This window comes from Puma concolor, chromosome D4, assembly GCF_028749965.1.
Source record: "Puma concolor isolate L17-30 chromosome D4, mPumCon1.1.hap2, whole genome shotgun sequence".
Classification (NCBI taxonomy): domain Eukaryota; kingdom Metazoa; phylum Chordata; class Mammalia; order Carnivora; family Felidae; genus Puma; species Puma concolor.
The window spans coordinates 74,211,297-74,234,189 of NC_141679.1; the positions used below are offsets into that span (position 1 = coordinate 74,211,297).

General features: G+C 47.5%; 1 protein-coding gene across 3 annotated transcripts; it reads left to right on the forward strand.

The window, feature by feature from the left end:
- Window positions 1-996: 996 nt before the first annotated feature.
- On the forward strand, window positions 997-22,483 carry BSPRY (B-box and SPRY domain containing). 3 transcript variants are annotated; one of them, XM_086683761.1, is made up of 6 exons: window positions 998-1,231; window positions 5,532-5,630; window positions 13,239-13,469; window positions 14,598-14,620; window positions 19,759-19,883; window positions 21,121-22,483. In XM_086683761.1, exons 1-6 carry the CDS (start codon window positions 1,055-1,057, stop codon window positions 21,645-21,647), a joined length of 1,182 nt encoding a protein of 393 aa, XP_086539887.1. In that variant the 5' UTR covers window positions 998-1,054; the 3' UTR covers window positions 21,648-22,483. The 3 variants fall into 3 exon arrangements, with proteins under 3 accessions (XP_086539888.1, XP_086539887.1, XP_025769037.1); XM_025913252.2 differs by having other exon boundaries at window positions 999-1,231; window positions 14,595-14,620; XM_086683762.1 differs by lacking the exon at window positions 5,532-5,630 and having other exon boundaries at window positions 997-1,231; window positions 14,595-14,620.
- Window positions 22,484-22,893: the final 410 nt, after the last annotated feature.

Genomic DNA, 22,893 nt, shown 5'->3' on the forward strand with positions numbered 1-22,893 from the left:
GCAGCCCTCAGAGATAGATACTATTATCACTCCCCTTTAAAAAATGTTTGGGGCGTCTGGGTGGCTCAGTCCCTTAAGCGTCTGATTTGGGCTCTGGTTTGAGAGTTTGAGCCCGCCCTCCTTGGGTTTTGTGCTGACAGCTCAGATCCTGGGCCTGCTTGGGATTCTGTGTCCCCACTCTCTGTGCCCCTCCCCTGCTTGCACTCTGCTCCTCTCTCTCTCTCTCAAATATAAATAAAAACATTAAACATTTTTAAATAAAAAAAAGATTTGGTTGTAAATACTTTGGGGGAAATCAGCCTAATACAGATGTTTCTCATTGGACCTTAATATGCAGTTAAAAAATCATTAATCCTATTAGCCACAAATCAAACTGCCTGAATTCCAATCTCATTGCTACCAATTAGTAACTGTGACTCCTTGTAAGTTACTTAACCTCCCTAAAAATGGGGACCATCGTAATACTTTCCTTGTACTATTAACAGACGCTTAGCAATTGCAGCCGCAGTCTGTGCTCCAGATCTTATTTAATCATTAAATGCTCAGCACAAATCTGTGAGGCAGGTGCGGACGCTATCCCCATGTTACAGCCGAGGCCATCGAGGCGCTGTCTGGGAGCAGATAAATGGGATTTGAGCCCAGGTAGCCTACCACCAGAACCTAGCTTCTAGCTACTTGTCTCAAGTTGCCTCTCAAAAAGGGCTGCTGTATTACATGATAAAACGCTTATGAAGCGCTTAGCAAAAGTCTGGCACTTAAATGCTCAATTAAGTTTCCTACGGTCACATCAATGTTTGGTGTTTTATGTTTGTTACAAAACTAACACGTATACAAACGCGATTTACGAAGACAGCCGAAGCGGTTGGACCCTGGGCGGGGGTCGGGGCTGGGGCGCGGACGCCTGGCAGCAGTCCACCTGCCGCCAGGGTAGGCCGGCAGGAAGCTGGGCGGCCGGCGCTCGGGGACACCCGTCGGGGGCCGGGGGCGGGGTCAGGGAGGCCCCGCCCAGCAGCCACCTGCGACAGGTGGAGCGCTCGGCGCCGGGCGCTCGGCCATGTCTGCGGAGAGCTCGGGGCCGGAGCCGGGGCCGCTGTGCCCCGAGCACGGCCAGGCTCTGAGCTGGTTCTGCTGCTCCGAGCGACGGCCCGTGTGCGCCGCCTGCACCGGGCTGGGCGGCCGCTGCCGGGGGCACCGCGTCCGCCGGGCCGAGGAGCGCGCGGAAGAGCTGCGGGTGAGCGGGCGGGGGCGCCGGAAGGCGGGGGGCGCCGGAGGGGAGGGGCGCCCGGATGGCGCGCCGTGAGGGGTTTGGCGGAGACCCGGCTGCCGGTCCAGGAGTCCAGGCTCGGCCGTGTCACTGCTGTGGAACGAGGCGGTAAGGGTGTGGCTTCTGGAGTCACGGGAGACGTGAGTTCGAATCCCGCCTCCCGACCTCCCTTGGAATCTCGTCTCTGAGCCTCAGTGTCCTCACGTGTAGTCTGAGGGCGCAGTTTTGGGGGTGGTTGTGTGATAGACCTAAAGTAATGGGTGAAATGCTGTTTAGCCTACCACAGAGTGGTAGGTCCAGCTGCCCCCTCCTCCTCCGTTGCTGTTTTGGGGGGTGAGAGCCGGGCCTGGCGTTGGGCAGTATGCGGTTCCACTGCTCCAGTTGCCCGGGACAGCGTGTGACCCATCCCCCGCCCTGGTGGAAGCTGACCTGAGATAAAACCCGGCTCTCCTATCCCCTCAGCCCCTGGGCTCAAAGCCCCTCCCCTCGTCCACTCTTCAGGCTTCCTGGTGAGGTGATTTCTTGTCCTTTTCGGGGTTGGCCTTGACTGCACTCCAAGCTGCTTTCACCTGGGTGAACGGAGGTGGGCGGGTTGGATCTTAGAAGGTTCCTGTTGGGGCGCCTGGGTGGCTCAGTCCGTTGGGCGTTCGACTTCAGCTGAGGTCATGATCTCACAGCTCCTGAGTTGGAGCCCTGCATCGGGCTCTGTGCTGACAGCTCGGAGCCTGGATCCTGCTTCAGATTCTGTGTCACCCTTTCTCTCTGCCCCTCTCCTACTCACGCTCTGTCTCTTTCTCTCAAAAATAAATAAACGCTAAAAAAAAAAAAAAAAAAAATTAAAAGGTTCCTGTTGGACCTCTTTTTTTTTTTTTTAATTTTTTTTTTCAACGTTTATTTATTTTTGGGACAGAGAGAGACAGAGCATGAACGAGGGAGGGGCAGAGAGAGAGGGAGACACAGAATCGGAAACAGGCTCCAGGCTCCGACCCGTCAGCCCAGAGCCTGACGCAGGGCTCGAACTCCCGGACCGCGAGATCGTGACCTGGCTGAAGTCGGACGCTTAACCGACTGCGCCACCCAGGCGCCCCGTGTTGGACCTCTTAATCTAGAGTTTCTCCCGACCTCCACTCCAGTTTACCCCCAGGCTGGTCACCTTCATCACCACCCCCCCTTCCCCACCCATCTGCTGAGATTGAGGAGCCCAAGTCACCCTGGGTTTTCCTCCCTCCTTCCGCCCTAGCTGTCACCCCTGGGGATTTCCTTGCCGTTCCATTAAGTGGCTTGATTTCCCCACCCTCACCCAGGTTCTGCCCATCTGTGAGGCCCTGAGGGCTCTCCCTGGGGACTCAGACTGGGGTGTAATAAACACACCCAACTGGCCTAGAGGGATTCACTTACTCAGTGACCCCTGAAAGCTCCTGGTTGGTCCTACCTGTCACCACTATCCATCCTCAATAAGTGGTGATGAAAATCAACTTGGGTAATGTGGTATAGAAACTTTATGAGTACCAAAGCCCTTAAATATCCATCATCTCACTCCATCCAGACCAAGCTTTTGAAGTGGTATCCTATCTCCATTTTACAGATGAGGAAACTGAGGCCCAGAACAGGGCCGTAACTCCTCCAAGGTTCCTCATATTCAGGAGCTGGACCAAGGGAGTCATTGACTAGGCCAGAGAAAATTACCTCTTTGCTTCCATTGAGAGAGGAAGTGATGCTAATGGGTGTGAGATTTTAATAAAACCCTTTTTAAAAAGTTGCCATCAGAGCTGAATCTGAGTGGTAGAAGGGGATGAAGGCTGAGCAAAGGTGGCAGGCCTGGTGCTTGTTTCGAAATGAAGTCAGCCTTCTCTGAACCCCCCCTGAAGCCCTAAGCACATTCTTCTCCTCTGCCTGGAGGGAGGTGTTTCTTGCCCTTTCTCCAGTTTTGAGCATATTATGGCATTTGCACACTCTTTCTGCTGTCCTTCTAGCCAGCAAAGACATTTTGCCTCAGGGCAAGATGGTCACTGAACTGGGCACCTGCTCAACTTCTCTCCTCCCTTCTGGATTCTTGTCCTGCAGCTTTTTGGAAGCTAGTCTCAATTTCTTTGGCCCTGTGGCGTGTGGTGATCACAGCTTCCTCCCAGCCAGCCCAGTATTTGTGTGTGTGTGTGTGTGTGTGTTTCGTTTGTTTGTTCGTTTGTTTGTTTGTTTCCACTTAGTATTTGGACCAGCAAAGTATAAGACTAATTCCTGATTGTGGGGCTGGGGGAAGGCCTTGCAAGGGCTGCCTAGAAGAGGAGCTGAGTTGCCTTTTGACAGATGGAACTGGGGCAAAGCTCCAAGGGGAAGTAGTGGAGGAGCTGTTGGCCAGGAAGGAGTTCAAGTTCCTGGAGAAATGGAGTGGAAAAGCAGGGCCTGGCCGTATCTTCTTGGACAAGTTACTTCTATGGGCTTCAGCTTCCTCATTTCTAACAACTCTCCCCTGCTCTCCTGGGGGATGCTCCCAGCTTTGGGGGATGGGGACCGCTGAACTTCGTGGGGTCAAAGAAGTGGATGTTCATTCATTCAACAAATATTTATTCGGGGCCTCTTATGTGTAGGAGGAACTTTCTTCTAGGTAGTGGGCCATAGAGAACAAGTCAATGTCATGGTGCTCTTGTTCCAGTGGTGGGGGGAAAAATACAAAAAAGTAAACAAACACATAATATGCAGGCAGAGAGTGATAAATGCAAGGGAGATATATAAGCAGAGTAAGGGAATGGTGTGTGGGGGTGGCCGGAGAGGGCTTGAGAAGGGGTGACCCTGAATGGAGTGGGGGAGGGGACTTGTAGATAGGTGTATATAGGGTACAGTGACTACTGGACGCAGGAGGAGCCACAGGTGCAAAGACACTGTTGTCAGGACAAGTTTTGGTGTGTTTATGGAACAGGAAGAAGGCCGGCGTGGAGAGTGCTAGGAGGTGACACTGGAACAACAGGCAGAGTCACATCAGACAGGGCCTTGTTGGCTAAAGTGAGAAGCTTGATCTCACTGTGAGGATGCTGGAAAGCCATTGGAGGGTTTTGAACAGGGACATGACCTGACCTAATTTCCTTACACAAGGTGGCAGTGGCTAACTGTGGGGGCCAAGCCCAGTGAGGAGGCTCTGATAGCGGCTTTTGTGACAGATAATGATGATCTGGGTAGAATAGCAAGAGTGGAGGTGACCAGAAGTGGCCAGAGGGGAGAGAGAGACAGACAGACAGACAGACACTTTGGAGCCGGGGCTGATAGGATTCGCTGAGGGATTGAATACATGCAGGGTTGGAGAGTAACTCCTGGGGTTTGGTTAGGGTAATGGGGTTTTGTTGTTTCACCAACGGGGATAATTTAGGGAAAGGGGATAATTTAGGGAAAGGCTGTTTGAGAAGCCATGTTCTTCCACTCAGTTGTGGAGAATCGGGGAGCTGGGTTAGAAGGAGCATTGAGTGAGGGGCGCCTGGGTGGCTCAGTCGGTTAAGCCTCTGACTTTCGCTCAGGTCATGATCTCACAGTTTATGATTTCGAGTCCCATGTTGGGCTCCGTGCTGACAGCTCAGAGCCTGGAGCCTGCTTCAGATTCTGTGTCTCCCTCTCTCTCTCTCTGCCCCTCCCCTGCTCTCTCTCTCTCAAAATAAATCAACATTAAGAAAAAAAAGGAGCATTGAGTGTATGCAGGAAAGTGACTGTAATGTTGAACCACGGTTTCAGAAAAAGGAGAGAATCACCAAAAAAGTGGGTGATGAACACTGAAAGTGGTAAGACTGATATACTGGTGGCTCTCGCTAAGCTGAAGAAAGAATTGTTGGACTGGAGAATCTAGAGTTAGTGATGGAAGTGGTGGAAAGGGTGTGGGCCTTTTTTTTTTTTTTTTTTTTTTTTTTTTTAAGTTTACTTATTTATTTTGAGAGAGAGAGAGAGATAGCAGGTAAGCAGGGCAGGGGCAGAGAGAGAATCCCAAGCAGGCTCCGCACTGTCATCACAGAGCCCTATGTGGGGCTTGAACTCACGAACCATGAGATCATGACCTGAGCTGAAATCCGAAATCGAGAGTCAGACCCTTAACCAACTGAGCCACCCAGGTGCCCCAGGGTGTGGAACTCTTGAAATGAAGATTTTGCAGGTGCTATAGTTTTTAGTACTAATGAGGTCTGGGATATGACGGTGGGTGTGAGGCTGAGGTGGGGTAAAAGGGGAAAATCACTGGGAGAGAGTGAATGGATCCACGAGGATCAAGATGCCATGGGTGTCATTTGTATTGCAGAACAAGATTGTGGACCAGTGTGAGAGGCTGCAGTTTCAGAGTGCCAGCATCACCAAGTATGTGGCTGAGGTCCTGCCAGGAAAGAACCAGGGAGCAGTGGTAGGTAGTTATCTTTCCCCTCTACTCTGGACCCCTCCCTCCTAGGATAAGACTCCAGCCTTAGGGGCATGGACTAGCCTAGGATCCCTTCCCAACCTCACAGACTCAAACTGTGCTACTAGCAAAACTGGATGCCCAGGAAGGACGGTTTCCCATCTCTCTGAGCCTTGGTTTTTGCCATCTGGGCAGAGAGAACTATTCCCAGTACCACACTGGGGCAAATACTGCTGGAAAACGACTTTCTTGGGGTAAAGGATCAGGAAGGGTAGCATTCTTCCACCATCTAAGTATTTCGTGGTCAGCCCCTGATTTACAAAATAACTTCAGGACTTTTACACTGAGTATTCTTGATGACAGCCTTACGCAGTAGGTGGCAGTAACATCCCTGTTGACAGATGGGGAAATGGGCCACAAAGAGGTTAAGTGACTTGCCCAAGATCCACAGCCTCCTGCCAGAGTCAGTTCCAGGGTCTGGATCTTCGGACTCCCAGGCCAGTGCTCCTTCTGCTACCCCCCCTGCGGATCCTTTATTCCGTTGCCCCATTGCCACTGCTGCATCTTCACTCTCAAGTATGTCCCCCATAGGTAGGGGCTATGAATTCTTTTGCACGTCCTCTCCCCTCCCCAACATGTATATGGAGCAGGCTTGACACTGTCTTAGTCAAGGTTCTTTTGATTGTGTAGAAGGAAACCCAGTTGAACTAGTATGAGCAAAACTATTCTGTGTCCATTTTTGCTTTTCTTAGCATGATGGTTTCTCTCTTTTTCTCTATCCTTTTTTTTCTCTTTTTTTTTTTTAACATTAAAATTTTTTTTTTTTTTTACTTTAGTGAGAGAGAGAGAGAGAGGGAGAGGGAGGGAGTGCAGGCCAGGGAGAGGGGCAGAAAGAGAGAGAGAGAGAGAGAGAACGAACCTTAAGCAGGCTCCACACTCAGCATGGAGCCCGATGTGGGACTCGATCCCAGGACCCTGGGATCATGATGTGAGCCGAGTCAGATGCTCAACCAACTGAGCCATCCAGGAGCCCCTTAATTTCTTGCCTTAACTGCACTGGCTAGGACCTGAGTACAGTGTAGCAGATGCTGACTTCAAGGGGTATACTCATCACATTTCATCATCTATGTATTTATTTAACAAATCTATTGAGTACCCACCACATGCCACGGGCTGTTGTTCTGTGTGCTAGAGATTCCACAGTGAACAATAAAAACATGTGAAAAATCCTGTTTCTGTGAAACTTACATTTTAGTCAGGAGGGAAGGATAATAACAATAAATACATGCTATGTCAAAAGTTGAAAGGGGCTACGGAGAAATATAATATGGGAGGAAGGATGTTCCTTGTTGAGAACGGGGGTTGCAGTTATAGATGCTGTGATCAGGAATGACCCAATTAAGTATTGATATTGTATTGATACAAAGTTTACAGAATGGACCATATATCTGGGGGAAGAGTTCTAGAAAGAGGGAATGGCAAGTGCAAAAGCCCTAAGGTGGGAGCGTATCTGGCACATTGGAGGAGCAGCAAGGAGGCCTGAGAGGTTGAAACAGAGTAAACAGGGGAGAAGGCAATAGGAGGTGAAGTCAGAAAGGCAGGGAGTGGGGGGGGAGGTGGATAGCATCCAGAGGGGCTTTGCCCTTTTGTTTGGGTAAGGTGGGAAGTCACTAGAAATTTCTGAGCACAGTAGGATGACATGACTTAAGATTAAAAAGGAGCACTCTGGCTGCTGTGTTGAGAAGGGACCATAGGCAGCAAAGGTAAAAGCAGGGAGACTGAGCAGGAAGCTGGTGCAGGAATCCAGGTGAAAGTCAAGAGTCGTGTGGATATGAGTGATGGTGAGGAGTGTCAGGATTCTATGTGTATTCTGAAGGGGGAAACAGTGAGATTTGCTGATGGAGTGGATGCAGGCAAGAAAGGGAGAGGAGGGGCAGGATAACTCTTAACTTTTTTTTTTTCCTTAAATTTTTTTACTTGAGAGCTGGGAGGATGGGGCAGCCATTTACCATGGGGGAGAGTTACCCAGAGGTAAGAGCATGGGCATTCATCCATAGAAATGGAAGGCAGAGTATATGGACACAGGTGCAGGTAGATGGGTAGCCTGACCTAGGGCTCGATCCCACGAACCTTGAGATCATGACCTGAGCCAAGATCAAGAGTTGGACACTCAGCCGACTGAGTCACCCAGGCACCTCCTTAAAGTTTTCATTTAAATTCTTGTTTGTGTGTATTTAGTTCTATGCAGTTTTATCACATGTATAGATTCATGTGACCTTTCCCACAACCAAGATACAGAATGGTTCCATCATAAGGATCCCCTGTGTTACCCTTTTATCACCAAACCCCCTCCCCTCCATCCCCTGTATCATTGTTGTACAAAATTCTGAGTTTGGATTGCTAATCTTAGTTTGGGTTTTTATTTATTTTTTTTTTTTATTTTATTTTTTAAAAAAAAATTTTTTTTTTTCAACGTTTATTTATTTGTGGGACAGAGAGAAACAGAGCATGAACGGGGGAGGGGCAGAGAGAGAGGGAGACACAGAATCGGAAACAGGCTCCAGGCTCTGAGCCATCAGCCCAGAGCCCGACGCGGGGCTCGAACTCCCGGACCGCGAGATCGTGACCTGGCTGAAGTCGGACGCTTAACCGACTGCGCCACCCAGGCGCCCCTTTGTTTTTTTTTTTTTTTTTTTTGGATGACACATCATCCCAGTCTACCTGGGCTTCCCTTCTCGTCTTTCAGAATTTTTTTTTTTTTTTTTTTTTTTTTTTAATGCTTAGCTATTTTTGAGGGAGGGAGGGAGGGAGAGAGAGAGAGAGAGCGAGCAGGAGAGGGGCAGAGAGAGAGGGAGACAGAGGATCCAAAGCAGGCTCCATGCTGACAGCAGAGAGCCCAATGTGGATAGTTTGGGTTTTTAAAAAGGATTTTTGTATCTATACTCAGGAATGAGATTAATTTATGAATTTCATTTCTTATAGTCCTTTTCATATTTTGGTGTCAAGGTTATATAAACTCTATCCAATGAGTTGGGAAACAGAACTCTATTTTCACTGGAGGAATTTGTGTTAAGATTGGAATCATTGTGCTTTGACTATTTGGTGACACCCCCTGTAAAACTATCCGGGCTTGGTGTTATTTTTGTAGGTAGGTTTTTTTTTGTTTTTTTTTTAATGAATTCTTTTTTGTTGTTGTTTTTTTGTTTATTTATTTTTGAGAGAGAGACAGAGTGTGAGCAGGAGAGGGGCAGAGAGAGAGGGAGACGCAGAATCCAAAGCAGGCTCCAGGCTCTGAGCTGTCAGCACAGAGCCTAAGGCGGGACTCAAACTCACGAACTGTGAGATCATGACCTGAGCTGAAGTCTGACACTTAACCAACTGAGCCACCCAGGTGCCCCTGTAGATAGATTTTTAACTACTGACTCATTTCCAACCATGACTATAGTATTCTTTCTTTTTGTTTGGTTTTAGTAAATTTTTTCTAGATAAATTATATATTTTGTCTATTTTAAAATTTAATGGCATAAAGTTGTTCTTAAATTGTGATTAAAGTTGCCACAGTTTTGTCTGTTTTGTTAGTCTTTTTGAAGAACCGGCTTTTAGTATTTTGATCCTCTCTTGTATCTTTCTTTCTTTTTTTTTTTTTTTTAAGTTTGTTTATTTTTTCTAGTAATCTCTACACCCAGTGTGGGGCTTGAACTCACAACACTGAGATCAAGAGTTGCATGGGGCGCCTGGGTGGCGCAGTCGGTTAGGCGTCCGACTTCAGCCAGGTCACGATCTCGCGGTCCGTGAGTTCGAGCCCCGCATCGGGCTCTGGGCTGATGGCTCAGAGCCTGGAGCCTGTTTCTGATTCTGTGTCTCCCTCTCTCTCTGCCCCTCCCCCGTTCATGCTCTGTCTCTCTCTGTCCCAAAAAAATAAATAAATGTTAAAAAAAAAAAAAAAATTAAAAAAAAAAAAAAAAAAAAAAGAGTTGCATGCTCTTCCGACTGAGCCAGCGAGGCACCCCTCTTTTGTATCTTTAAATAGAAGTATATTATTATTTCCTCTTACCTTTCTTTTTTTTTTTAATTTTTTTATTACATTTATTTACTTTTGATAGAGACAGAGCACAAGTGGGGGAGGGACAGAGAGAGAGGGAGATACAGAACTGAAGCAGGCTCCAGGCTCTGAGCTGTCAGCACAGAGCCCGACGTGGGGCTTGGACCCACGAACCGTGAGATCATGACCTGAGCCGAAGTCAGACGCTTAACTGACTGAGCCACCCAGGCGCCCCTTTCCTCTTATCTTTCAATTTTTTTTCTTTCTAATTTTTTAAAAATATATTCCATTGTTTTATAACTCCCTTAGCTGAACACAGTCTATACATTTTAGTCTGACTTCTTTCTCAAGGTCAGCATTTAGGCCAAATATTTCCTTCTAGGTATTGCTAGAGGTACCTCTCACAAATTTGATGCAAATTTTCATTCAGTTATAAGTTGTTGGGTTTTTTTCTTTTTACAGTTTATTTATTTACTTAGAGAGATAGCATGAGCAGGAGAGGGGTAGACAGAGGGGGAGAGAGAGAACCCAAGTAGGCTCCGCACGGTCAGCACAGAGCTGGATGCCGTGCTCCATCCCATGAACTTTGAGATCAGGACCGGAGCTGAAGTCAGATGCTTAACCCACTGAACCACCCAGGTGCCCCTTTCCCACTAATTTCTAACTTAACTGCATTATAGTCTGCATATCAGTTGTTTGAAATTTGTTGAGACTTGCTTTATACCCTAAAACATGGTCACTTTAGGTAAATGTTTCTCTGTACTTAACAATATTTTTTTCTGCTAGGTTTACTGACGGCTGACAGGGGCATTTATAGTTTCACATCATGCTGTGGACTTGTCTATTTTTCCTAATAATTCTGTCCATATTTTGGTTTTCTTTCCTTTTATTTTAACTTCTCTATGTACTTACATTTTAGGTGTATCTTATTTTTTTATTTAAAGAAACTTTTTTAAAAAAAAATTTTTTTTTTCAACGTTTATTTATTTTGGGGACAGAGAGAGACAGAGCATGAACAGGGGAGGGGCAGAGAGAGAGGGAGACACAGAATCGGAAACAGGCTCCAGGCTCCGAGCCATCAGCCCGGAGCCTGACGCGGGGCTCGAACTCACGGACCGCGAGATCGTGACCTGGCTGAAGTCGGACGCTTAACCGACTGTGCCACCCAGGCGCCCCAAAGAAACATTTTTTTTAATGTTTGTTTACTTTTGAGATAGAGACAGAGTGTGAGTGGGGGAGGCGCAGGGAGAGAGGGAGACCCAGAATCCGAAACGGGCTCCAGACTCAGCTGTCAGCACAGAGCCCGATGTGGGATTTTAACTCACTGACCGCGAGATCATGACCTGAGCCAAAGTCGGACGCTTAACTGACTGAGCCACCCAGATGCCCCTTAGGTGTGTCTTATAACTGGGTTTTGTTTCCTTTTTTAAAAAATCCAATCTGAAAAAAAAAATTCAATCTGATAATCTCTGCCTTTTACCTAGGGAGTTTAAACAGTCTATCACTATTGTGGTTGCTGATACACTTGGATTTATAGCTATCATTTTATGTTTTCTGTATAGTAGAAACATATAGGAGTTTCTATGCTTTTTCTTCCTTTCTTGTCTTTTGGGTTAATCAACCCCTCCTCTGTCTTTGTCCCTATATTCTTGGGGTGCCTGGGTGAATCAGTTGGCTGAGCGTCTGCTCAGGTCATGATCTCATGAGCTCACTGTGAGTTTGAGCCCCACATCGGGATCTGCGTTGACAACCTGGAGCCTGCTTTGGATCCTCTGTCTCCCTTTTCTTTCTCCCCCTCCCCGGTGTGTTCTGTCTGCCTCTCTCTCTCTCTCTCTTTCTCTCTCTCTCTCAAAAATAAACGTATAAAAAAAGTTATACATTCTACTTATGGTCTATTTTTGGTACCATTAAGATTTTAACACAAATATTTAATGTTTCAAATGACTCAACCTGAGTAATACAAGTACCATAAGAATGCTTTAACCTAGTAACCCCTCTGGTCTTACATGTTGTCCAATATTTTAGTTAAAGTACATCTTTTAATACATTCTCCCATTCATAAGAAATATTCCATTTCTGATTAGAGATGTCTTTATTGGGACATGGTAAGTTGAAAGGAGTGTAAAATTTTAAAATAAATCACAAGCTGCATTCAGGGCAGTTGAGTCTCTGCTCTCAATTACTCTGCTTTTCAGTTTCCTTTCTACTTTTGGACCCCAGGGGATTTCCTTTATTTAGCTGCCAGAGCACCTTCACTTTTAAAAGGATGCTTTGGACTATTCCCAGCATTTCTGTGTTTGGTTTTAGGATGGTGTTTAGTTTATTCTGGCGTATCTTTGGAAAGGGAAGTTTTTTTTCTCTACTATCCTTTTCTGGGAAAGAGTGAAGAAATGTATCGAAATTGATTACAGTCTTCTAGTCGGAGAATATCTGATGCATCTCGGGCGAGGGTCTGTTTTTGAACCTGATCGCATACATAGAACAAACACTGAGTACAGACACCCACCTCTGTGGGCAAGGCAGCAAGGTGGGATAGAGAGAACAACAGCTCATGTTATCACTTATGTGCCAGGCTTTGTTCTGTTAACTTTGTATGTAGTAACTCATTTAATCCTCACAATAACCTTATGAGGTAGGTACTATTATTCTACTCATTTAACAGATTAGAAAGCTGAAGCACAGGGAAGACAAGTAACTAACATGCTCAACTATTCCACAGGTGGTAAGTAGATGGGCTAAGATTTAAATCTAGGCACAGTGTCTAAAGCCTGATTTCCTAAGTACTTGTGTTGTGTGGTCTCAGGGAACACTGAAATTGGAGTCCAAACTCCTGGGTTCACTTAGGCCATTCATTCTCTTCCTCTTCATTGGGCAAACTGTGGGTCTCTGTTTCTTCTGTAAAGCAGGGACCATTATCTCCTGCACTTGGCCTGTGAGTGCTACCAAGATATGTTTGACTTAGTCAGGAAAACTTTCCCCTCAGTCATTCAGTAAATATCTGAGTACTTCCTGTGTGCCAGACACTGTGCTAATTACTAGGAGTCACATCAACGTCACTGGAGAATTGATTTTGTGCCTCCTGTGAGACAGATAAGAATTCTACCAAGGAAGCCATTGGAGTGGACAGATTTAGGAAGTAATGAGCTTTTTTTCACTCAGACAGAGTCAGAATATCAGCTGGACTTCTGTTGGTATGGATCCTGTTGATGGGGATGACTTTGTAGGCCTTCTGCTCCGCAGTTCTACAGTTCTCTGACCTTGGTCCCTTGGCCTTGGTATTGTCAGCTGGGAGATAATGGGTTCTAGTTGATCTCTAGACCATGCCCAGCTCTTCGATTCTGCGATCCTGCCTCTGTGAGATATGACCTGGATGTCTGGATCTCACATTTCTTTACCCTAAACCAGATTTGGGAACTCTTAAGGCTGAGATGGCTTAAACACAGTTTCTTCCATTACCGTGCCCGTGGCGGACATTGCAAATCAATCCCAGCATTCCTAAACACTGAGCCCAAGTCCTCTTCATCTTGACCGGGCTTCGCCAGGAGCCGATTCCTTGTCTTATCCCTCATCAGAGCACGGCCAGCGCGGCACGGGAACTGGTCATCCAGAGGCTGGGTCTGGTGAGGAGTCTGTGCGAGAGTGAGGAGCAGCGGTTGCTGGAACGGGTACACGGCGAAGAGGAGCGGGCCCACCAGAGTATCCTGACACAGCGAGTACACTGGACTGAGGCACTGCAGAAGCTCGACACCATCCGGACCAGCCTGGTGGACATGCTCACCCACCTGGATGACCTCCAGTTGATTGTAAGTCAGGCAGGGGTGAGGACACAAGCAGTGAATCAAATACCCCCAAAGTTTAAAACATCGAGAATGTTTATGAGGTAGGAGCTGGGTAGATAAGGATACTTTGGAGCAGGGATGAAGCAAGGGAATAAAATTATATGGATTTTTTTTTTTTTTTTTTTTTTTTTTTTTTTTTTTTTGTACCTGACAGCTATTCTTTCAATAGTGAGCAAGTATTTACTGAGTATCTGCTATGTGCCATTGTGCCACAGGGTGGAGTTATAGGATACAGCTGTTAGTACCCCACAGCTTTAAGAAATACACAAACTGACAACTAGGATAATGGAGGGTTATGGCCCATAGTAGAGGACCTCACAGTCCAGGCTTGGGGGTGGCAGTGGTCAGGGTGGGCTTCCTGGATGGAGTAACTCAGAAGCCGGAGCCTGAGAGATAAGAGGAGCAGCTACGTTAAAGGAAGTGGAGAGGTAGAGAGGGTTCACAAATGTGTAGGGGGAGGGAACTGACAAGACGTCCTTAATCTGACCACCCAGAAACTACTATCGTTAATATTTTGGTACATATCCTTGCAAAATACTTTATATAGATATGCAGATACTTGCTGTTTTAATGGGCTGGTTTGACATCGGAGTAAACATGCCACAAAGAGAAATGAGGATGTGGAACAACTGAGCTGTTCTTCACTGCGGTTCAAGTAGGGCAGTTTGTGGAATGCCCTAGATTGTGCATTCATTTAGCCACACAGCTTTCAGGGACAGAGTACATTCTGTCCCGAACACTGGGACAGTCACATTAGAGGATTCAGTAAGAGTGCCAGCCATCTAGGAGCTGACAGTCTTGGTGGGGGTGAAACGTTAGTAAATATGTGAGTGTCCTCAAGTGTTACTTAGGGAAACTGGGGATGCCATGGGGCACAGCAGACAGTGATTCATTCTGAGTGCACGATGGGAAGGTGCGCAGAGAAGAACCCAGATAGCTTTGTTTTGGGTCTTCAAGCAGGAATAGCATTCTTGTCCTAGGGTCTGTCCACATGGCACATGTCCTCCATATGCCAGTTGAGTACATTCAAGTCTTGACTACCTGCTGACGTCCTGGTTCCAAGCCTGACTCTGTTTTCTTTTCTCACAGCAGAAGGAACAGGAGATTTTTGAAAGGTGAGTATGGCCCCGTAATTTGCTTGGGCAGTCACGGAAACCGTTGCATTCAGGCCCTGCTGCTCTTGGGAGAAAGCCCAAGGCGTGCAGCTGAGTGGCTTCCCTTGGAGTCATGCTCCACGGATAGGAGTCTTCCTGCCCCTAACTTGGAGAACTGCTTTAGATCCATGTGGAAGGGTAGTGAAATAAATACTTATTAATCAGAGGTTGGCCATGGGCTTTCTTAAATGTTATCCTATGAAAAAAAATACCCAGGGGTGCCTGCGTGGCTCAGTCGATTAATCATCCGACTCCTGATCTCAGCTCAGGTCTTGTGCTCAGGGTTGTGAGTTCAAGCCCTATGTTGGGCTCCATGTGGGGTGTGAAGCCTACGTTAAAAAAAAAAAAATCCAGTTACCCTGTTGGAGTGTTTTACATCCCCCATCTACAGATGAAAATACTGATGTTCCAAGATGGGCAGGGACTTGCCTAAGCCCCAGAGTTGGGGCATGGACCGATACCCGACACCTGTCCCACTGCTGTCTTCCCTGCCTCACTCTCCCCTTCTCTGACAAAAGAATCTTTGAGGGGCATCTGGGTGGCTCAGCCAGTTAAGCATCTGACTCCTGATTTCGGCTCAGGTCATGATCTCACAGTTCTTGAGTTTGAGCCCCTCGTTGGGCTCTGCGCTGACAGCGTTGGAGCCTACTTAGGATTCTCTCTCTTTCCGTCTCTTTCTGCTCCTTCCCTGCATCTTCTCTCTCTCTCTCTCCCCCCCACTCTCTCCCTCCTTTCCTCTCTCTCTTTCTCTCAAATAAATAAACTTAAAAAAAAAAGAATCTTTGAAACTTAAGTCTGTATTACCACTCAAAATTTGCATTTTAATTAAGCAGTTATAAAAGCATTTCACCGAGTTCTTCCTAGGTCCTGAAAAGCTGAGAGCCAAGAGCCTGAGGAAGTAGCCAAGAAGATGCAATTTGCCAGGCAAAGAAATTAAATTCTTGGGGCGCCTAGCTGGCTCAGTGGGAGGAGCATGTGATTCAGTCTCGGGGTTGTGAGTTTGAGCCCCACATGGGGTGTAGGGATTACTTAAAACTTAAAAAAAAAAAAAAAAAAGGCTAAGGAACAATTCCAGATTAAAAGACCAGATGGATCAAGAAACAAACAAAAACCCACACCAAACACTTTTAAGAACTTCTGTGGCACAAGTGGCCACGTTTCTATGCACTGGATGTCAGATATAATAGTAGTGTGTCAGCGTTAAATTTCTGAACTTAATAGGGTTTCTGTAGTTGTGTAAGAGACTGTCTTTGTTCTTGAGAACAAGATGCTGAAGTATTTAGACATGAAAGGTCTCACTTTCTGCAACTTATTCTCAAATAGGTCAGAAAAAAAATAAGTGTCATATATTCACTCATTAAATAGATAGGAAGAGAATGAGCAACAGGCCAAGAAAGAGAGCAGATTTTTTAAAAAGAAAAAAAAAATTCTTACGTCTTCGGTGAGAGATTGCAGAGCTGTACTTGAGGAGCACAGACCATGCTTGTATATTTTAAATGTTTATTTTTGAGAGAGAGAGAGCATGCAAGCAGGGGAGGGCAGGGGGGCGTGCAGAGGGTTTGAAGCAGACTGCTGACAGCAGAGAGCCCGATGCAGGGCTCAAACTCATGAACTGTGAGATCACGACTTGAGCCAAAGTTGGATGCTTAACTGACCGAGCCACCTAGGTGCCCCCATTCTTATACATTTTTATATTTACAAAATTTTTTAATGTTTATTTATTATTTAGAGAGAGAGAAAGAGAGAGTGTGAGTGGGGAGGGGCAGAGAGAGAGGGAGACAAAATCCGAAGCAGGCTCCAGGCTTTGAGCTGTTAGCAGAGAGCTTGAACTCACGAACCACAAGATCATGACCTGAGCCGAAGTTGGACACTTAACCGACTGAGCCACCCAGGTGCCCTTATTTTTATATTTAAATTTCAGCAGTAATACATGTGCATGAGAGAAAGAGAAAACATGCCACCAATATAAAAACATGTAAAATTTCAAATGTCTCAGGGCACCTGGCTGGTTGAGATGGTAGAGTATGTGACTCTTTATCTCAGGGTCATGAGTTTGAGCCTCATGTTGGTCATAGAGATTACTTAAAAAATTGAAACATTGTAAGTGTCTCCATCACCCCTTCCCAATCCTGTTCCCTGGAGGTGATCAGTTTTAACAGTCAGATGTGTGTGTCTTGTGGACTTTCCTATGTAGATAGAATCCTAGGGGTGGTTACCACTCAAAAAAATTTTTTTAAGTTTATTTATTTTGTGAAAGGAAGTGGGGGGAGAGGCAGAGAGAGGGAGAGACAGAATCCCAAGCGGGCTCCGTGCCCTCAGCACAGAGCCCGACATGGGGCTCGAACTCACGAACTGCGAGATCATGACCTGAGCCAAGATCCAGTGTCAGACACTTAACCGACTGAGCCACCCAGGCACCCCTAAAAAAAAATTTTTTTTTTTTTTACCAGTTTGGTTTGTTTTATACTTGCTGTTCTTGAACTTACCAGGTTCTTTTGGAATCTCTCCATATCAGTATGTATAGATGTATGTCACTCTTTGGAAAGTCTGTGAAGCAATGCCCCCAATTTTATTGTCTCCTTTAAAGGCTTAGCTTGTTCCTACTTTTTCCCTCTTAGAATCATTCCACACGTCTGCTAGTCTTTCCTTTCTCCTTTACCTTCTTCATCTTCCTCTAAAACTGTCCTGTCTTTAATTTCAAGTTGCTCTGTGTTTTTGAAAAAAAAAAAACTGATCTTTGATTTTTTTGTTTTGAAATATTTCAAACATAGAGAAGATTTGCAAAAATAGTACAACAAACTATCCCTAGAAAGCTCTATTGTTAACATTTTGCCACATCTGCTCTCTTTCTTGGTCTGTTGGTCATTCGCTTCCTATTTAATGAGTGAATACTTAACACTTTTTTTTCTGACCTATCTGAGAGTAAGTTGTAGAAAGTGAGACCTTTTTCAGCATCCTCTCTCAAGAACAAAGACAATCTCTTACACAACTACAGGAACCTTCAGAAAATTTAATGTCGACATAATACTATTATATCTGACATACAGTCCATATTTAAATGTTGCCATTTGTGCCACAAAAGTTCTTAAGTGTTTGGTATGGTTTTTGTTTCCTGAACCATCTGGTCTCTCTCTTTTTTAAATGTCTTATTTATTTTTGAGAGAGAGAGAGAGAGAGAGAGAGAGAGAGAGACAGAGTGCAAGTGGGGGAGGGGCAGAGAGAGAGGGAGACACAGAATCCAAAGCAGGCTCCAGGCTCCGAGCTGTCAGCACAGAGCCCGACCCTGGGCTTGAACTCACGAACCATGAAATCATGACCTGAGCCAAAGTCAGACGCTAAACCGACTGAGTCCCCCAGGCGCCCCCCCCCCCCCCCCCAATCTGGTCTCTTTTAATCTGGAATTGTTCTTTAGCCTTTGTTTTTTCTTTTTAAGTTTTATTTATTTAAGCAATCTCTATACCCAACATGGGGCTCGAACTCACAACCTTGAGATCAAGAGTTGCTTGTTCCTCTAAGCTGGCCAGGCGCCCCTGTTCCTTAGCCTTTTAAAACAACAACAACAACAAAATACTTTTAAAGAGCCTAGAACAGTTTTATAGAATATCCCTCAGTTTTGATTTATCTGCTGGTGCCACATCCATGTCTGGGCTCGGCCCTGGCTGCCACAGCAACAGGTCCGGCTGCACAGACAGGCATTCGGATCCCAGCCCCACTGCACTCCCACTCCTTTGGGGTCACAGTTTCCCCTTCTGAACCATGGGGTGCCGGACCAGCTGGTTGTCTAGACGCTAGTGTCTGCCACTGGCCCCAGCTTTGCCTTGGGTTAGCTCAGCGCTGCCAACACAGGCGCTCCTCTTTCCTCCCCGCCTGATGGCTGGGGCTTCTCCAGCCCCAACTTCAGCGCTTTGAGAAGATGGCAACAGACCCTCTCTTGTCCTGACCACAAAGGGCCTTTGTTACCACAGCGGGCTCTCAGCTTTCCTAGGGCTCTGTCCATCTTGCTCCTCCCAAGCCAGGACAGGACAGTCAGTGACAGTCTCGCAAAGAGCTTGCATCCCTAAGGAGACATGCCCCACCCTCTCTCCCTGCTCCTTCACTGTGGGCAGGGCCAGGAGATTTGGGGAAGAGTGCGTGCCCTCAGAACTGCTGCCTGATCTCAGGGTTGGGGGCGGTGGCAGAGCTCTTTCTCAGCACCCAGTTCAGGTGTCTGCAAAGCTCAGTGATGGACCCTCACTTTGTCCTACACCCCTTAATCACTTTCATTTTAGATCAAGGGAGAAATTATGTTGAGGGGTGCCTGGACTCCAGACTGGGTTTGTTCTATTTCTGCATGGAGGCAGCACTTGAACCCAGCTCCCCTTTTTAAGCGGAGTGCGTTCTCTGAATCTCTGTTCTTTCCTGTCAAATGGGATAACAACTACCTCCCAGGTTATAGCAAAGATTACGTGAGATTCTACAGAGAAAACCTGGATACTTAATAAATGGTAATTCTCCCCTCCTAGGCATCTTCTGTTCCCATATTCCCTCCAGCCAAACCCAGTGCCCTTCTGAGCCAAGGAGAGGTAGCTATTGGGAGCAAAGCACCAGAACTTATTTATGGTTCGGGTGATAACTGATAGTCCCTTCTTGTGGGATCTCTCAAAGGTGTTTGCATTTTAAGAGCAGAGGAGCGGCTGTACCTTCTGACCAAACCAATAGGTTTTGCTGCAGTAGGTTTTGGAAGGAGGTGAGATTTTCTCTGCACAGGATGGGGGAGTGGAAAGACTGGGGTGTAAGAGGCTCAGGTCGCATCCCTGCTCTGCTGCTAACTTAGAGACATAGCAGGTTGCTTCCCCTGCAGAGCAGACAGACTCCAAGTTCTACCACTGGCACCAAATATTTACTTCCCTGGAAATCATCTGCCTGGCTGGAATTAATGTTCCGGTGGGGGGGGGGGGGGGGCATAAGGGGAAAACCCGTTTTTCTGTTTGGCTCAAATCTCCTTTGGGGGCTCCTGTGTGGGGCCGGCTGCCAATCTTGGGGTCACCCTCATGGGAAGAGGATTTTATTTATTTCTGTCTAGTTTTTTGTTTGTTTGATTGTTTGTTTTCCTCCACAAGGACTGAGGAAGCAGAAGGCATTTTGGATCCCCAGGAGTCGGACAAGTTAAACTTTAATGAGAAGTGCATTCGGAGCTCACTACTTACCCAACTCTGGGTGACCGCGGTTCTTGGGTCCCTCTCAGGTTAGGAGCTGTTAGGGCCCAGCATCAGCTGAACACCTGGCTGGCTGGCTGGCTGACTGGCTGGGGGGTTGCTGCTGGGTCAGGCTGGGGACCAGAGCATCTGGCTCGGTAGCTAAGCACCGAGTGACGCTGGATGCAGCCTTGTTGGTGGAGCCAAGGTTCTGGACGGGCTTGGGGCAGCTGGGCCAGGTCCTTTCCGTTTCCAGACTAAACTGCTCTGTTGGGCCTAAGTGATATCTTGTTCCCAGAAATCACATCTATGTCCTGCCCTAGTGGGACAGCTCAGTATTCTTAATTGGAACCTTAGTTTCTCTTTAAAAAGAGATCATTGATGGCCAACTGGAAAGCATCTGGAGCGAGAACGGCCCTGCCTGGATTCACCTCACTTGTTCACTTAAACGCTGCTGACTCAGGCAGACCGTGGCCTGGCCTTGTGCCGTATGCTAAGGCCTCAGATGTGAATGCCACACGGTCTTTCCCTGCAGGAATTCCCTCCTAGTGCCAAAGTTCTCAAAGCAGAATCCCCCAAGCTAGATGGAAGCTTCTGTGTTCCTAGTTGTCGTGTTTGCACGATTCACAGAGAGGTTTGGTTAACGGATTGAATTTTTCCTCAGTTTTAGCCCTCCTCCCCCATGGGTTAGCCTAAAATTTTTAGTACAAGCTATAGCTTGTCTTCTGTAGATGCTGGTATCAGAGAGTGCCCAATTTGCCAGCAGTCCCACTTAGTTAGTTGTTGGAAAAGTGCGTATCTGATGCTTCCTGGCTCCCAGGGGTCATTCCCCCAGGACAGGTCTGATCTGGAGGCCACAGATAGGCCCAGCTGGAATCACTGCAGTCGATGCCGGATGCTAGATGTAGGAACAAAATCTTCATTTTGCCCTGCTCCCAACTAGGTGTGTGACTTTGGGCAACTTGCTTCTCCTCTCTGGGCCTTATTTCTAGTTTACAGATGAGGATCCTGGACTAATAGTAACTACTGTTATTATGGCCACAATTTATTGAGCACCTATTAATACTGGGCACTTTGTAGGTATCATCTCATTTAGTCCTCATGTCCACCCTGTGGTAAGTCCTATTTATCCCCATTTTACAGATGAGGGAACTGAGGCTCAGAGAGAGTAAATGGCTTGCCTGAGGTAACACTGCCACTGGGTGGTGAGGGAGCCCTTTGCTGCCTGGCAGGACCAGGTTAGGGCTGAGGTTGGCCTTGGGCAACTCTGAGAATTGTTTCTGGCAGGCACAGAGGACGTGCGTATTGATGAGAGGACCGTCAGCCCCTTCCTGCAATTGTCAGACGATCGAAGGACCCTGACCTTCAATGCCAAGAAGTCCAAGTCCTGTGCAGATGGCCCGGAGCGCTTTGACCACTGGCCCAATGCCCTGGCCGCCACCTCCTTTCAGGCTGGGCTGCACACCTGGATGGTGAACGTCCAGAACAGTTGTGCCTATAAGGTGGGTGTGGCCTTAGGCCAGCTGCCCCGAAAGGGCTCTGGCAATGACTCCCGGCTGGGCCACAACGCCTTCTCCTGGGTCTTCTCCCGCTATGACCAGGAGTTTCGTTTCTCGCACGCTGGGCAGCACGAGTCCCTGGCACTGCTGCGTTGCCCCGCCCAGCTGGGCGTGCTATTGGACTTGCAGGCACAGGAACTGCTGTTCTACGAGCCGGCCTCGGGTACGGTGCTCCACACCCACCATGTGCCCTTTTCTGGGCCCCTCTTCCCGGTCTTTGCCGTGGCCGACCAGACCATTTCCATCATCCGCTGACCTTTGGCCACAGGGAGCCCAGGCCTCCTCCCTACTACGCCTCCAGGCCATGTTCCTGCCCAGTGTCCTTTTTCCAAATGTTGCCCTGAAGGGACAGCTTTAGGAGGGGTAGGGATCCATTTCAGATCTGGGTACAGCTGTTAAGTGCGAGGTATCTACAGTAGGCCTGCTACTCCCTGGCCTTAGTCTCTCCCAAATCCACCATACATCAGCTCCTCCGAGGGTGTCTCGTTCACCACTTTATCTCTGGCATCCGGCATGGTGGCTGGTGCCTAGTGATTGTGCAATAAATATTTGGCGAATGTATGGACGGATGGAAAGGTGCCTGGGTGTATGTGGTAGACTCTTCTGGGAAAGCACAGCCTTCCAGCCCTCTGCCCCCAGCTTGGAGCATGTCCTGTGGCTGAAACTCTTTCATCCCTCAGTTTGGTGCTTCTCAGTCCTTTTCCTGACAAGGCACAGAGAGAACATCTTTTTCTAGCACACGAGGACAACCTGAAAGGGATCCCAAACTCCTGCTAGGCTGCTCTTGGCCACAGGGGGCGCTGTGTCCCACCAGGTCCAGCCTGATGGTTCAGAAGACTGAAGGGATCCTACCTACAGGTAACTCGACCGCAGCACATCCATTGGCAGCTCTGCCTCAGACTTGGCAGCTGAGCTCGGCTGTGCCCACCTGTGGTCACAGGGACGAACTTTTCCCCCACCAAACCCCCCCCTCCCTGCCCAACATAATGTGGAGACCTGGGGTAAGGGCTTCAAGTCCTAGAGAGAGCTGAGGGAGTAAGAGGACCAGCCTTACCAAACACGTATGTTATTAAAGATTTTACAAGATTGAAGTTTCTTCCATGTTCTTTGCTGGTAATTGGGCAAATCTCCCAAGTGCTAGCTCATGTCTTAAGAGGTGCACTTGCTAGGAAATCAAGGTCTTCCTCACCCGCGTCCGCATTCCCAGCTCAGCACACACAGCCAAAAGAGCCCTGAGATGGTTTCGTGCCCTGCATGGCTGGCACCGAGGGCAAGGCCCTTCCTGTTCTCTGAGGTCATATTAGACCAGTGGTCCTCACAGTGGTTTTATCTGGGAACACGGTTCAAAGGCAATCTTACCTACAACTTCAGGCCCCTGGGCTCAAAGATGGGGGCCAGAGCCCTCTCCACTCTTAAGTTTGTAGAGCCTGATGCAGGGCTCTAACTCACAAACTGCGAGATCATGACCTGAGCCAAAGACACTTAACTGACCTGAGCTACC

Bases quoted from the DNA above. Each gene is read 5' to 3' on its own strand.
- BSPRY (XM_025913252.2), top strand. From the start codon at position 1,055: ATGTCTGCGGAGAGCTCGGGGCCGGAGCCGGGGCCGCTGTGCCCCGAG. The intron at 5,631-13,238 runs GTAGGTAGTTAT...ATCCCTCATCAG, and splicing joins GAAAGAACCAGGGAGCAGTG to AGCACGGCCAGCGCGGCACG. The intron at 19,884-21,120 runs GTTAGGAGCTGT...TGTTTCTGGCAG, and splicing joins GGTTCTTGGGTCCCTCTCAG to GCACAGAGGACGTGCGTATT.